The sequence below is a fragment of the Trachurus japonicus genome, chromosome 21 (genome assembly GCF_045865225.1).
Source record: "Trachurus japonicus isolate A0001 chromosome 21, Traja_1.0".
In the NCBI taxonomy this organism is placed as follows: domain Eukaryota; kingdom Metazoa; phylum Chordata; class Actinopteri; order Carangiformes; family Carangidae; genus Trachurus; species Trachurus japonicus.
In genome coordinates this window covers 14,939,247-14,950,724 of record NC_140927.1, presented here as the reverse complement: position 1 = coordinate 14,950,724, position 11,478 = coordinate 14,939,247, and the positions used below count along the sequence as shown (strand labels likewise).

Genomic DNA, 11,478 nt, shown 5'->3' with positions numbered 1-11,478 from the left:
TTTGGGAAAACCACATGACCTAATGCAAAACCAGCCAGTAGGTGGATCTGAAAGCAGCACTCCTCTTTCCTATCCTCCGATTCCTCCTCTCCTTCACGCAAATTGGGGACGTATTTGCCGGGATGGATCGACAGGGGGCGCCATTCATTCAAACTTTTAATGGATTACGTCTGAAATCGATTCAATTGTCTGAGCAGCAGTCAACACAGGTTTAAAATCCATTTTCACAATTAGTTACCACTGCATTCAGACAACCAGTTTTATATTAATTCTTCATTTTTACAAAGTTGACACAAGTATAATTCATGAGTTGGACACAAATCCATTCATTTAAGGAAACAACTGAATGATGTATTCATTTCAGACCTAGTAAAACAAACAAAAAAAGACTATGCCTGTGTCACTCACATGATTCATGTACAAAAAGGAGCAAGTGGCATCAGTGTCACTGACCGTGAGGAGTGTAAACACAGTATACGCCCATTTGAGTTACCTATCACCACAGGTGTTAAGGAAATGTAACACAATCATAACACAAGAATGAAGGCCGTGTGTTATTTTGACACACTGCATTTTGACCTTGAGAGTGAGCATCCGCTGCAATGACGGACAAAATGTCATGTAGCCACCATAAACAGATTGAGATGAAATTACCAGTAAATGTGGAGGTTCTTGTTATCACCTTTGACTCCCTTGTACATAACCTGACATACAAACTCAACATAATAGTTAAAAAACAAATGTTTATTAGTGTCTTGGCACAGTGAATACAGCAACATAAAAACAATATTTCATTTAACATGTTTATTATAAAAACACACATAAAGCCTCAATTTGGGATTATTTCAGTATTTCACTGAGTTGATTAAGCTCATTTTGAAAAAGGTAGGACATGCTGATGGGAAAAAATGTCAACAAAACTTCGCATTTGTGCACCAATGTTTCAACCTCAAACAGGTACCTTAAAGGAAGCATTAGACACACTGTGAGGATCTCATATATCTGTACCTAAAGGTTTTCACATTCTGGTCAATACTGGGCATCAATATTGGCCGAACACGTTGTGGAAACTCTGGTCCATTATTTATTGCAGGGACCTACAATAACATCAGGAAAAGCAGTGAGGAAGAGAAGGTCAACTGCAACTTTTCTCATCCTTCCCCTGTTATACAAAGCCAAGGTCCGTATTAAGACTATAAAGATTGACAGCAAAGAAAAGGCTCAACTATTGATCTGTATCCGAGTGTGTTGCTTTTAACAACTCCCGGTAGATCGAGGAGGTTTGTTGGGATGCTGCGTTTCCAGTCTTTGAAAAAGTCTTAGAGAAAAACAAACTCACTCTAATCAAAAAAGTCTGAGGCCTTTCTAACTAAACTTTAAAATTACTTCTTGTTTTTGGACCCCAAAAAAATCCCCCAAAACTACTCCCAACATTGTCAGTGTCCACCTGTGATATCAACCTCACAGGAACTTGGTCATAGGCACTTTGGTAGTTTAAGAAATGTGAATGTGTAGTGGCTTTCTGAAGTGTGGTTCATCTTTTCTTGCTTTTGATTTATTGCATTGTGCAGTAAATTACACCTGTCATTTTTATTTTATGATAATTTGAAATAATTACATCTACTATTTGAGGCTTTGAGTCCCTGGCAATGTCTTTCAGGATAACTCCAGGGGACTGTTGATACAAAATAATAAAGACACAACATTTCTGACCAATCATCAAAATTAAACACTTTGGTTCAGTGACTATTAATGAGAATAAAAGTGCAAGATAAACCCCAATGTATCCAAGATGTTGTAAATATTGTCGATTGACATGTAACTCCAGTTTAATCAGTGTGACAACCCAGCCTGTACGAAGAAACTGTAAAAAATAAATATGAAAAGGCACATTCCACAGTTTCTTTTCAATTTATCTAAGTTAGCTCATTCTAAAAATGAGCCCAATGAACTACCGACTAAAATGTGCAGCTTTTCATGACTGAATAATAGGCAGCACTCTGCTGTGCAATCTTTATTTTCAAATGGGAAATAAGTCTAGAGAGGAAGTGAAATAAACTGAACAGATAGGTAATTATCAAGCATTCTCTGTGCAGGATTATCCTGTTGGGTATGCTGTTGACTGTGCAATTAAGGCTGAGAATTTGAAATCTGGGTGGTCTGCAGTGTAACATCAGCAGAATGTAAAGACACCAGCTCTGTTAAGACACTTGGATTTAAAAGGAATGGTCTCACTAAATGACTCTGACTTGGTACCTTATTCTAAATAAACATCTGTTAGCGTGTGTGTGTGTGTGTGTGTGTGAGTGAGTGTGAGAGAGAGAGAGAGAGAGAGAGAGAGAGAGAGAGAGAGAGAGAGAGAGAGAGAGAGAGAGAGAGAGAGAGAGAAAGAGAAAGAGGCAGGATTATTCTCTGCTTCATTTTAGCACAGCAAACAAAGAGAAAGCAGTATGTGGGCTCCCATGGTCCATTTCCATAAGACTGCAGTGTGTCTGGCTGATGCTCCCAGTTTGTACAGTCTGATTGATTTTTTTTTTTTTGGTGCAATGTGTGATTGGCTGGGAAAGTGGCTCACATTTTGTTGAAACACTCCTTAGCGTTGGACCACACCTGGATTCCCTGAAAGAGTAACAGAAAATGACAAATGAGGAGAAGAACTGATGGATAATCACAATTACATTGTCTACCACACACACACAAAAAAAAACAACAATGCACAGAGGATAAAAAAAAAACACGTTGAACTTCGTACCTTCTTACACATGCTGATCTGCATAATGGCATAGCTGATAAGGGCTTCACGCAAATCTTTGTCCTTCTGCTCCTTGAAACGTTCAATGTCTTCCCAGGCTGTCCGTACAAACTCCCTGGCGACACAATCGTGAACAAAAAACGTGTGTGGAGGAGGAGGAGGCTCACAGAAAGGCAATAATTTGATTTATCACTGTTAATGCATTCTACAAATCAAAGGCTAGGCATCTAGTTATAAAGCAGGTCATAAGAAAGAGAGTACCACACATCTGTGACAGACAGTGAAAGAAATCTATAAGATGAAAAATTTAAAGACCCACTCCCATGAAAATCGTGTTTTTGGTGCTTTTCACATGTTCCTGTGGCATTTTTCTTGTGTTAGAGCACATATCAGCAGAAAAGGAAGTGCAAAATTGCATTTCTGAGTTTTTCTGCCTTCAAATTGCTGTGAACCAATGGCAGACGCAAACTGGCAGTTTCAGGGAGACTGGAGCTAACGTGTCACAGCTCCAGGGGAGGGCACTAGTGCTACAAGCTCCCGCCCCGCTCTGCATCTGGCTCAGAGGTGAAAGACTTGACAGCTCAGTGTAGCTGTTAAGGTTAAACAGGTATAGCTCACCTGGTAGAGCAGCTTGCACCGTGAGCAAGGACTATGTTCCAGTCTGGGATCGAATCCCAGTGTGGAGTTTTACGCTAAACGCGCTTGTACAATGTCCAGCTGTCAGCGAGCGGGGGGTGGGGTGCGAGGAGGTGGCTGGGCGGGTGCAGAGCAGCGCAGTCTCCGCCCACCCTCCAGAGGTGCATTGCTAATGTGCATAGCTAATGAGCTGGTTTTAAAATGACCAAAAAGGGTCGCGGGAGTGGGACTTTAAAGAGAGAATTGATTAATTGGTTTTGGACTTACTTGCACTCTACGTTCTTCTCCTTGACTGCCTCCTCTCCCTCCTGTATACTCTGCTCCAGTGCTGCCAACCTGCTCTCCCTTTGCTCCTGGCTCTCCTGGCCAAATAGTTTACTGGTCATCCCCTTCAGGGAAAAGACTCGAACCGTCTAGAGACACACACAGACACACACATTTAAATCCAGCACAGTACAGATTTGTGCGTATCACATGTCCACTGGCGTTTTCATCAAACTGGATCACAAAAATGTCTTTTTCTCTGGATTGAAGTATGTTGCATGTGTAATACTGCACAATGTATACACTTGATTTGACATGGACATTATGTGCTTAGACCACCTGTGTATTAGTGCAGGGTGTGTTAAGGAAAGTGAGAGATTAAAGGTGTACAGAAATGGCCGTTTGTCCTGTTTGTCGCGCCGAGTTATCACAAGCTGCAACACGAGTTTACCCGAGTAAGGAAAACGAATTTGATTGGTCGTTATCGAGCGGGCGGGACATTCAAAGCTTGGGGCGAGACCGAGCTCCGTGTGTGTGTGCGTGTCTCAGACGTTTGAATGACGGATTAAGGATCCAATATCAGTGGCTGATGAATCGTGTACAGGCTGACGTATAATCCGTGTGCCTGCATTATCCAATGTGGAAAAAAAAATACACACTTTCATCCCGGATTTACTCAAAAATAGAATTTTGCACAAAGTTTGGCCTACATCATCTGAAATATGAGTTATTACATTAATTTTATGACCCAGAGTGGGCTTAAATTCAATTTTCTTTTCTGTACACCTTTAACAAGTGTGTTTTATTCATGTGTTACCCCAGTGACCAACTCTTCTTTTTGTTGTTTCTTATGGGCGAGGTCCTGAGCTGCCATCTCCAGCTCATACTGGATCAACTCATGTTTCCTACAGACTGACCTTAAAACACACAGAACAGTAGACATTTAAACACACCGTTAAATGGAAAACATCCCTCTACTACTACTACTACTACTACTACTACTACTACTACTACTACTACTACCACCAATAATGATAATAATATTTTGAGACATAGCTCATCCTGATCTGATCATAGAAAAAAGAAAATACAATAGAATCGATGGAAAACATTTCCAACCATCAAACTGAATACATAACTGACTACATAACAAACAATAAATAACACTCTTGCAGGATGTATTCTTATGTATAATACACATATGATAAGAACTCTTCTAACCAAAAATAAATCTCAATACATTCAGATTAGTTGGATAATCCAGACAGGAAGGCATGACAGTAACAAAGCTACAGTATGTGTGTCTCTTGTCCACAGCAGTTACCTGACAGCATCAGTGTAGAAGAGGTATTCTTTCAGTTGGTCTGCATAGTGCTCCTCTTCCTCTAGTATGTCATCTATTGATGCAGCATACCTGTGCACACACACACACAAGACCACATTTATAAGTGAACCAGTGCAAAAGAGTGTGTGTGAGAATGTCTCGATAATGTAAATAAATTTGATTAAGAACGTATGTATTGTCTCTTACTCTCTTACTATGTACATACCGGTACAATACATACAATAGAAACCCGGGCTTTTACTTGCTTCAACTGTGAACTGACGTCTATAAGACAGGCTTTTATTTAATTTTGAACAAATCCAATGCAAAGATGGGAAACTACGATCAGCTTGTTCTATTCTTACTGTTTAAAAGAGTAAGAATAGAAGGAAATAGTCGGATCCAGAGTAGCATTCATTTAGAAGTTCAATCGGCACTGATCAAACTTCTTCTAAATAAATGCATGCTCCGGCTCTGGCTCTTTCTTTGGCCACGTCGGATCCGGGCTTTAACACCTGCGGGTTGGACTGGGTCGCGTTTTAATTTCCAGCCGATTGAGAACTCTAGCACGAATTAAGCAGCTTAGAAACTGCTCAAACGGGCAATCATGAGGTTTGAAAGGTTTTACATTTACAAGAACTTGCAGAAAAATAGAACTAGACCCAACTTCTAATTGAGACCAGCATTAATTTGCACAAACCTGTAGCCAGACCTGGCTAGTATAGGAGACCAGCGTCTATTTGAGACATTACTTTTCTTTTGAGAATTTACGGTGAATACATTTAGGAGCTAATTTAAATGTATGTGAAGAGGGTGCAACAGTTGGGGCAGTGCGTGGCGCAGTGGTTAAAGCGGCCGCCCCATGTAGAGGCTACAGTCCTCAACGCAGGCGTCCCCGGTTCGAATCCCACGTCGGGCAGACCTTTCCTGCATGTCATTCCCCCTCTCTCTGCCTCCCCCTTTCCTGTCTATCTCACTATGTACTATCAAATAAAAAGGCAAAAAAGCCAAAAAATATACTTTAAAAAAAAGAGGGTGCAACAGTTGGACAGTATCTATAGACCACAACTTACGTGTCCATGTGGTGGCCAGCACTCTGTAGTCCGTCTCCCATCTCCTTTTCTATAGCACTCCACTCACTGGAGACACAACAATTAAGGGCATTGTGAATTTTCTTCATTCAGTCTGTTCAGCCTCAGGAGCTTTTCTTAAAAGAAAAGTTATGTGGACACAGAATGTGCACGGAATGTGTTCTAATTTTACCTTGTGGCTTTATAATGCTTAATTCTGTTTAAATACAGAACCCCCTTCGGGACCAGAGTACAAATGTATTTAGGTAGAAAGAATGCAGTAACAACAGATGTTATTCTCACCTGAAGACTCTGCCGTAGTTACCGTGGACCTTGTAAACTCCATACAGCCTGTCTGCTACTCTCTAAAAAAGACAGAGAATCAAATCAATCATTGTGAACACAGTTTCCTACTTATAATGACTCCCTAATTAAAACTCCTTAGTTGATTCATTTTCCATCAACACTGACTTAAACTACTCTTAGGTTTTTACACTGAAGTCGATAATGAACTCACAAAGCAGCCTGATGCAGTCATAAACTAATTTGCAGACAGCACAGGTTATATAACCCAATATGCAAAAAAAAAAAAAAAAAGAGTAAACCACTGTCCCAACCTAAGCAGACAGTTAAATATAGGTAGGTGTGTGTGCCAAAACTCACCGCCCGCACTCTGAGTAACTGAGAGATCACAGTGTTCAGTTCATCACTGTACTGTTTCAATGCTGTGAATCGCCTGAAGAACACAGAAGAATGATCATAACTCAAACTGCGTCAAGCTGAATTGAAGTATTTCACCAGCTTTTGTCTGTTTACACCTACTTGTCAGGGTTCTTGACTCTGAACATGGCGCTCAAAGACTTTAGCCTGGAGTCAGCCTGGCAGAGAACAGAAAGTCACATTCAAGTTACAATGTGTTTATTCATTATTTCAGTTATTTTGCATACAGCACACAAAAGAATTTATGATGGGGGGCTTCTGATAGGATCTATGATGCTATGATTTGCCTCTCAAAACAGATATGCAAGTACGACACTGTAAGCGTTTGTTCAGTTGCCAACAGTGTTCTCAGTCAAGTGTTCAGCGAGAAGAATTACAATATCCATTAAAAGAACGACAGCATTGAAATTATACACCCTCCTTACCTTGTCTTGAAAACCCGTCTCCAAAACCGTCTCCCTCCAGCCCTTCTCCTGAGGACAGATGATTGACAGATGAATTTCTTGACTCTATTTGTGGTGGGAACTGAACAATAAATAGCTGAACACTGCACAAGGCTCCATTTCTTCATGTTGTGTCAGATAAATAACAACTCTCAGCTTAGTGAGGGTTGATTATATTGGCCAGTAAACCCACACACACAATTTTACCAATTTGCAATAGTAAATGCAACGCAAATGATGGACACATGACAGTAATCATCTGTTACATTCTGCAAAAAGAAAGCACCAGCTAAGAGCAAAACTACATGTTGCTACAGATTATAGGCAGAGGGTGAAATAAAAATCCATGAATCCAGTGTCATGATGTATCAAGTCTAAGTGAGGATTTTTTAGTTTGGGAAAACTAACCAATATTCAGCTGTCTGTCATCCTGACAGAAGACAGACGGATGAATGTGAACAGATAAACAGGATATTATCATTAAGTGGGAGTAAGTAGATCTGGTATTGGTGCCTGCAGTTGCTCTGTGGCAAAAATGACACGCTTCTCAATCTTGAAATATATATCATAAATATATTCAACCTCTGTTTTCCCATGGCACTGTGACATGATTCATAATTGAAAATGCTAAAAAGGCTTTGAATCCTTTTTCAATCAGAAATACTTCTCTGATGTAATATCTGACATCGCTTTGCAATGGTGCTATCGCTTTTATTAGATTATCCTTCTTAGACTTTGTGGTATGACAGCAGCAGCCTTCTATAAGATGTTATCTGATTTGGGCTCGGACGCTAACCTCTGTAAGAAACCGGAAGAATATTTCGTCATTCGAAAGGACAGAATGTGATGCAACACGCAACAGGAAGTTTTCCAGGCCAACTCTCCGCCGCTCAACAAAGTCTGGGTCGAGGTTGTCTGCAGACAGCTTATGCCACACAAACTCTGCCTACAAAAGACACAAGGAGAGAGCACAGAGAATACATCAAAAATCAGGACATATAACATATCCCACTAGAGAGATGCTTCCAAATCTAAAGGTAAATCACAACTTTACATACAGGGGGGTATTGAACACATCAACAGTCTTGCATGGGGGGCGTGCTTATGGTGGTTGAGTGCATTACTCATTGTTTTTTTTGAACAATTGTACTAATTTCAGGTCTCTCTAAAGCTGAGTGAGTGGTCCTTGGATCTTGGACAACTCTTCTGAGTATTCTTTTGACTGTCAGAAATCTTGTGAGGAGAACCTGGTCATGGCCGGTTTATGGTGACATGATGTTTGGTTTTTTTTCACGTCCAGATAGTGGTGTATTCAGAAGTTTAGAAACACGTCTGTAAGCAACATCGTCAGTATGTTTTTCAACTTAAGGTCTTGAGAGAGCTCTTTGCTTTTACCCACAATGAGATGCTTCTTGTGTGACACTTTGGTGATGAGAAACCTTTTAATAGGCATCAATTAGGACGAAACCAGCTAATATTAATTTGCACTAATAGGGGACAGGATGACTTTCTAAATACTGACAGAAGCTGCTTTCTTTGGTTTCCATGCCCTTTTACACCTCCTTTTCTTCAAATATTCAACACATATTCCCTGTGTCATTTCACTTTATTACACATGACTTCATTTATAGGGATATGTTTTGATTTCTTTGTATGTGTGCATTATTTGGGTTGTTACTGAAATCTGGTTACATTTGATGTCAATAGTCCAATTGGAAATATATTTACTGAGAAAAATGTTGACGTGTTCAAGACTTATTTTCCACACTGTATATTACATGTCATTCATCTCCTTTTTTCACTGATTACATGTCGCCATCTCCATCCATCAGCATACAGTATCACTCACCCTTTTCTCTGGTAGTGGAGGGATGATGATGTAGGGGTAAGTGACCAGCAGGTAAGTTCTGAGCAACTCAAATTCACTGTAGCGTCTCCACAGAGTGTCAGGTGCGGCAGGAGTACCTCCCTCTGGGACAGTTTCAGCTGGCCTGCAGACACAGCATTTGACAGTGTTGTTAGGCTTTTTCAGCTGCTGCTCTTCCTCAAAGAACATTTAGACAACAAAAGAGCAACACTTTTCATCAAGGTTTGAAATTTTCGAATGCTGAAAAGTAATTCCATTAGCATGGTGCAAGTGATTTTGCTTGACCTTGATTCATTTAGATTTACGCAAACAAGCCATGCATGGCAGAAATGCAATAAGAACATAAACATGAAAGTTGCACTTATTTGTGCATTTGACTTGCTTATATTGATCATAGTTAACAATATTGTCCAGTCAAAGGGCTCATTCGCTGCAGCACCACAAACTGCATAGTTAGTATTTAGCTTTATTGCATTTAAAATAGTAGAAAATAAGCAACTGCATTGTGTGCTTCTTATATTGATGACCTGTATGTGTGAGCGGTCCCATCTCCTTGATTCTCTGCTGTGCCACCATTCAGGCATTTTGCATATCCTGTAACTCTCATGTCATAAACAGGATGAAGAATCAAATGGCAGCACGGGAGCAGAGACCTACCTTGTTTCTATGAGGTAGACAGTGTAGGTTTCCTGCATATTGACCGTGTTCTTCCCCGTTCTCTTCTCTGCCTCTGCCACATTTATCTCCATTTTCCTCAACAGAGCTGTCCCTTTCTCCACCATCTGCATGGTACAAGAAGAGTGATGATGAGTACGGATGAGGAAATGAGGCGACCAGAAAAGGGAAATTTGAACATGAAGGCTTGTGACAAATGTTACAAAGGGACACCAGAAAAAAAGATGAGGCAGGTGAGCAGACAGGTGTGCAGAGGATTTTATTCAATACAGACCGAGAAGCTTTTAAAGAGATGGAAACAGACAGAGGGGCAGGAAGTTGTTCTGTAACGTTATGGCACAGCGATGTGATAGGCGTGTGCAGGTCACAAGATTAAGTTAGACAAGTCATAAAAACCATCAGCTGAGAGGTGAAAAATCAACGCTTTTCTAATCGGATAACACCTCCTCCCATTAGAAACCACGGTTATCAAGAGCAGACACGGAGGACACCAGCGGAAAGGAGGCTAAATCAAAGTAAACAAAACTTTAGCGTTCAGACTTGCTAGCTAGCAAGCTAACGTCACGGGTAAAGTTTACAAAGTAGCTTCAGACCAGCGTTAGCAAAAACAACTTCAGCCCTGTTTGTAACTTTAACGACACATTGTAAAGCTAGATATAAATCTAGTTTTAGAGCTGGTTAGTGGTCAACAAACTGAAAACCTGAGTGGAAAAGACTCTGTTGTTGGATAAGTGACTAACTACTCCACCTAGCTAACATTACTTCAGGCCTGTTTGGAAAAGTTTTCACCAGTAAAAAAAAACAAACAAACAGCGTTTTAAACCCCAAAACAATTAAAGAGAATGACAAAAAGTAGTCACCGTGTTTATGATGTTGTTCTCCGATTCAGCCGAAGTGAGGTCGGTGTTACCGATCACAGCTACTTCTTCGTTACTTCCAGAGTCTGCCATCATCTTGTGGCTGTTGCTGAGCTGCTGCTGGTGTCAGCTGAGCTGGCGGAGCGGCTCGCCTGCTCTGCGCCTGCGCGTCACGGAGCAGGGCAAAGGGGCAGCGCAGTGGCAAAAGACTGCTGGTTTAGATCCTATGGTTTCTGGAGCATCTTTGGCAGTGGTCACTCTTCTTTTTTTTATAGAGGGTGAGAATATAATCAAATACTAATGCAAGGAAGGGCGCAACATAAGTGATCAACAAATAACAGCACAGCATAAACAAGACATTATATTGGCAGACAGAGAGAAAAGAAGAAACAAAACAAAACAAAAAAAGGTGGGCTTAGATTTTTTGTCTCTGTGTGTGTGCGTGTGATTGATTTCTTGCGTGAGATTGCATTTCAGACTTTTTTTTTTCGAGCTGGAATTAAACTTTATAATATAATATTTTTGCTACTCTGTGGCTGCTACGAATGTGAGGAGCTAGTCTACTGTTTGTAATAGGTGGTGTGTTCTCATCAGAATTCAGTGAAGTTGGGTCTTCTCTGGATGATCACTAGTGATGATAATATCATAAAAAATGGCATTAATATAATATGATGTGTGTAGTTTTTATCTGTCAAAGTGCACCAGATTGAAGCCTTTTAATATAAAATTGCCCCAAATCTGACGCCACCCCCCGCGCACCACGACTATGACCTCGGTATTTCAAAAATCCTGGCTACGGCCCTGCGTGAGATATTCGGACAGAAGAGAAGAGAATAAGAGAGAAAGAAAGAAAGAAAGAAAGAAAGAAAG

The 11,478-nt window shown here is 40.5% G+C and overlaps 1 protein-coding gene across 1 annotated transcript; it reads right to left on the bottom strand.

The window, feature by feature from the left end:
• Positions 1-2,416: 2,416 nt before the first annotated feature.
• Positions 2,417-10,776, bottom strand: snx4 (sorting nexin 4). The gene is made up of 14 exons (XM_085764547.1): positions 10,612-10,776; positions 9,734-9,858; positions 9,059-9,200; positions 8,006-8,155; positions 7,192-7,239; positions 6,869-6,924; positions 6,710-6,782; positions 6,350-6,411; positions 6,050-6,115; positions 4,977-5,066; positions 4,470-4,569; positions 3,656-3,801; positions 2,753-2,867; positions 2,417-2,619 (listed from the first exon to the last, which is right to left on the bottom strand). Exons 1-14 carry the CDS (start codon positions 10,702-10,704, stop codon positions 2,572-2,574), a joined length of 1,314 nt encoding a protein of 437 aa, XP_085620673.1. The 5' UTR covers positions 10,705-10,776; the 3' UTR covers positions 2,417-2,571.
• Between the last annotated feature and the right edge of the window lie 702 nt (positions 10,777-11,478).